Here is a 5,000-nt window from a genome sequence, read left to right on the forward strand (position 1 = left end):
TTTAGTTCCAACATGCGTTTTCATGTGTAGGGTCAAAAAGGCTCCGATAGATATAAAATGAAGAAGAATGAGTACGTGATCCAAAGGTTTTCACATGAAATCCCATATGACTGTAGTATGGTATGATGTCTCATGTAACGGCGGTGTGTTTGTCTTCAGCTGCGCACGGATGCTGAGAAACGTTCTCTGGTGGAGAGCGGTCTGGCGTGGTACAGCGAGGACAGTAAGTCCTTACTGAAGACCGATGGAGTTTATGACACAGGCAGTCTGAAAACAGAGACCCCCAGCAAATGGAGGAAGACTCGGCCAATGGATGTTTCCACGCAAGAGAAATCGTCCAGATGTGACGTGAAGAGACTTCAGAGCATCGGACAGCCGGGGGGCTTCAAAAAGAGCCGTAATCCCCCTGTGGGCGTCACGTCACCCATCACACACACATCACAGAGCGTGCTGAAAGTAGCAGGTATGTGTTATGATGTGTGTGTGTGTGTGTGTGTGTGTGTGTGTCTGTATGAGAGAAACCGGGGCTAGTTGTCACAGGGCTGCAGTGCAGAAACTGAAAGAGAGTTCATTTAATATACAAAAAAACGAAAGGGGCCGAAATATTGTGGGTATAATGTGTGTGAAATATGACCATTTTTATCTGTTTTCTTTATAGAATAAATGTGAGTTTTATGAGAGCAGACCATGATATTTTTCTGTCGTCTCTGATTCAGTTCACCTGTAGGGCATCATAACCTTTATTGTCCGGCCTAAAATGACATTTAAATGTCAGAGATCCAGTGTGCTTAGAAGAAACACAGTATCCATGGTAACGTATAGTATTGCGACGAACTGTGTTTTTTTATAAGGAGATTTAATAGAATATTTAGATTCACATACTGCACATAAGCTAATATAAAAGAACACAGAGCACTTTCATGACATCACACAGGGGCGTAGACATCATCTACGGAATGGGATGGAACGTCTAGTGTTATACCTGTGTTATTTTTTTTTATCATACCTTTTTGCCTAATATGCTTTATGATTATATTATTATTGGAAAGAAAGAGAGAAAGAAGAGAAAGAAGGAAAGAAATACATCAGCTTGTCACTGGGTCAGTACTCATAAAAGGATATATATATTTGTACCTTATTTGCCTCAAAAAGTTTCATAGTTGTACATTACGGTACTTATTGGTACTCTGAGGTACTAATGTGCACCTTTTTTGAGTATAAGTTACAAAGATGTCCTTATAAGGGTATTGTTGTTTACATATTTCAAATAGTATTTTGTGTATGTTGTATGTACATCACATGGCACACAGTGATGGATACATACACATTCACATACTACTTCGTTCTGTTCTGTTCTATTATACAGTCCATGTTTCAGAAATTAAATAAAAGTAATTCAAAAACTATTGCAAAGAAACTATTTATACAAAGCCACTTACATTGCTTTATCCTATACATTTAACATGGGTTTGTGCAATCCCCTGGGATCGAACCCACAACTTTACGTTGTTAACACAATGCTCTTACCACTGATATTTACATTTATGCATTTGGCAGATGCTTTTATCCAAAGTGACCTGCATTGCATCTAGCATGTACATGTCTTTTATCAGTATGTGTGTTCTCTGAGATCGATCCCACCACCCTTTGCGTTGCTGGAGCAGTCGCTGCCATGTGTGCTAGAGGAAGCATTCTTGTGATAATATCACGGTGTATTGTGACATTGTTAATCTGTTGCTTGCGTTCGCAGAGCAGTCTTATAAACTCAGATTTATATGTTGCAGTGGATTGTGATGCTCTTAATCTTTGAAGTCTCTCTTATTAAATGCAGGCGGTCACATGACTCACACACATTTTCTTTGATTAAGATCTGTGAGTCCCAATCATGACCTCAAATGGATTTGAAGCGATGTCATACCCCCAAGTCTTTCTTACTCACCTTTCAACAAATGCTTATCACATGAAGAAATGAACACTGACTCACCTTTCTGTGTTCATGAAAGAAGTTGGAAACTAAGTGCGATTTATCTCTCTGTTTTACAGTCCCTAAAGGAGATTCCAGGGCTGTTGATAAGGTGAAAATGACTGTGAAAGCAACAGGTCTACAGCGTTCCCGCTCAGACGCCGGCCGTGACAACGCCGAGCACCGTAAGCCTCCTTCAGGTCTGGTGAAACCCTCCGCCATCGGCTCCTTCGGTTACAAGAAACCACCGACCACCGGCACTGCAACAGTTCTGACAGCAGGGGGCACCAGAATCACCAGCGGCTCGGCCACTGTGGGGAAAACCCCAAAGTCCTCGGGCATCCCCATCAAACCCATGCCCGGCACAGGCAGCCGTAAAAACAGCTTTGACGCCAGCAGTTCTGAACAGGGTTTCCTCACGGCCAACGCCCGCGGTAGCATTCAGTACCGTAGCCTGCCACGACCCGCCAAATCCAGCGCTATGAGCCTCACCGGACGACCTTCATCTCGCCCTGTCAGCGGCAGCATCGAAGCCAGTCTCCTCACCCTCAAACCCGTACCGCCCCTACCCAACACTATGCCCAGCAGAGGAAAGGAGGGCAGCTTGAAGATGGCCGGTCGAGCATGTTTTACAGGGCCTGTTAACCAGACGGACCGTGAGAAAGAGAAGGAGAGAGCTAAAGCTAAAGCAGATCTTGAGATCAGCTGTCTGAAGGCCGAGAACCAGATCGACCGCTGCGGAGACGATGTTGAGAAGATCCGTCGGTTGAGGAGAACAAGCACGAGTAAATATCCAGAACTGAGCTCTCCGACCGGCACACCAAGGTATGACTTTATTTATACATTCATCCAAAATCTAATCTATTATTCAAAGCGCTCCTTCAGTTGGTCCTCCTTTATTTATATCCTACCGAGCACACAAATCCCTCTTGACCTGACTTGTTGAAGGTCTTTGAGTTCATAACATCATGAGAGATGATTCTGCTCTTGTAGGTTATTCAGTAGCAAGTCTCTGGTTCACCCGCCGAGCCTCACTCACCTCGACAAGGTCAACTGCAACAGTCTGGACTCTTGCATCACCATTCAAGACCTTCCTCCCAAGATTCCTCCCTACTCGAAACTCCAGGACCTGGCCTGTTCCCGCGTGCCCCCGCGTCTCTCCCCGAGCCCGGCCCCGGTGCTTCACATCGATTCCTCAAGATGTTTCTCTGGCCAGGCGTTGTCTGTGAGCAGCTCGCCCATCCTCTACCCCAAGATGTCCGGCCAACATCGCAGCATGGAGTCGCTACCGCTGCACATGAGCGTGCCCGTTAAAACGGATGTGAGCAAGCGGGAGGACAACAGGGGTACTGGGACTTGGGGTGCTGGCAGTAGGACGTCCATCACGCTGGGTGACAGGTGAGGTTTTGACAAGTGTGTGTCTTAGTTTGACCAACTGGGAGCAGCATGGAAATTCAGAAATGGGAGGCGTTAGTGTCATATTTATAATATTCAGGGGCTACATTGGGTCGGGCCGTCCGGGGAGGAGCCCCGTCACGTAGCCAGACCGTCTCGCTCTGCTCCCGTCATGTGTGCGGCTCTGGTGTTATGGGGCTGCACTCCGTCGTGCCCTAGCAGATATTTCAAGTTTAGGTTACAATTCACCTTTCTTGTCAGTGTATACACATTGATAATCATGGGAACGTGCAACGTACATACACAGGTCATATATGCAATTCTGTGGATGTGAATAAATTAAAGTGTTTGATATTAAATCAATGACAAGGCACAGGCCTACAGATTTGTAAACTGCTTGCATCTATGAGTTTGATTAGCATTTTATTGTTCATAGCAGGGCATCTCTCAACGTATGTTTCATTTGTCAATTAATACGATTATAAGCTTTGTATACACACCCCTCAAAATCCCCCACAGAGCACATAACAAATCCCAATTTAACCCCTGATGGTATTAACTGTGACGGTAGAGAGGCGCCCCCTGCTGGTGTGATGTAACGCTGCTGTAGTTAAAGGGTTTGGATGAGAGTGATGTTCAGGGGAGGTATATTTATTTGTGCTGCTCTCTACCCCTCTCAGTTTAGAAAGTGATAGGAACACGTTACCCAAGAACGGACTGAGGTACATGTCTTCACACTAACATGAGTGAGTACAGAACACTGCTGTTAAAGATCACCCTGACGGATGTCATGCTGTCTTCCGCAGTCGCTACGGCAGTGGCCAATCAGAGGGAGGAGGACGGGAACGACGTCATTCCCACACGGTCACGAGCATGACGGACTCAGATAGTCCACCTCAGCTGCCGTCCCCCACTCGTGGGACGCGACCCTTTCCTGACAAAACTACTAATGTGGGTAAGTGTGTTGAGGTCCTGTCAATGTGTATCGAAGCGTATGTGTACGTGTAAGAGACTTGTTTTAAAGTCCCAGTGAACCGGAAGTTGCGATCGTTTTTACTTCTGTATTCAGACAAATTTCTGAATTGGGAATGAGGAAAAATAGTGGGTGTGGCTTTCGCCTTTCTCTGCGATTTGATTGGATGCATAAAAACAGCCGTTGCATTTTCAAATGGAACCGGGAGCTGACTGACAGTTGAAGGGGAGGAGTTTACAGATGCTCCGCCCAAGCCGTCTAACACATGTCATTCTAAGATGGAGAGTCACCAGAGGATGGAAGTTTATTTTCTGATAGTTTTTCACATTGTAACAAAATAAATAAATAAAAAGAAAGAAAGAATGAAAGAAAGAAAGAAAGAAAGAAAGAAAGAAAGAAAGAAAAGGACAAAGAAACAACACAGTACATCCTAAATAACCTTAGGACAATAACCCACAAAAAAAGCATTTTCAGATTTTAACTGAAGATTACGAGGCCACACACATTTTAAACAGAGGATGACCCACATTGATAAACTATTTACAATAAACGCTGCAATATGTCATGGAAAGATAGCCATTGTCATTTTAATTTCACTGGCACTTTAAGTGTTTAAAGGTGATTATTAAAAGCAGTGATTTTCTCCACAGTGGCTCCGATCACGAATCC

The 5,000-nt window shown here is 44.6% G+C and overlaps 1 protein-coding gene across 1 annotated transcript in view; it reads left to right on the top strand.

Annotated features, from left to right (window-relative positions):
* The window catches only part of nav1b (neuron navigator 1b), a 53,123-nt gene that overhangs the window by 30,116 nt on the left and 18,007 nt on the right, over positions 1-5,000 (top strand). Inside the window, exons 5-10 of the mRNA XM_056750227.1 lie at positions 160-463; positions 2,044-2,788; positions 2,957-3,361; positions 4,039-4,080; positions 4,165-4,313; positions 4,982-5,000. The exon at positions 4,982-5,000 is cut by the window's right edge and continues 158 nt beyond it. Coding sequence (XP_056606205.1) covers positions 160-463; positions 2,044-2,788; positions 2,957-3,361; positions 4,039-4,080; positions 4,165-4,313; positions 4,982-5,000 — 1,664 coding nt within the window. The remainder of the gene's footprint in view (positions 1-159; positions 464-2,043; positions 2,789-2,956; positions 3,362-4,038; positions 4,081-4,164; positions 4,314-4,981) is intronic.

This window comes from Triplophysa dalaica, chromosome 6 (assembly GCF_015846415.1).
Source record: "Triplophysa dalaica isolate WHDGS20190420 chromosome 6, ASM1584641v1, whole genome shotgun sequence".
NCBI classification, from domain to species: domain Eukaryota; kingdom Metazoa; phylum Chordata; class Actinopteri; order Cypriniformes; family Nemacheilidae; genus Triplophysa; species Triplophysa dalaica.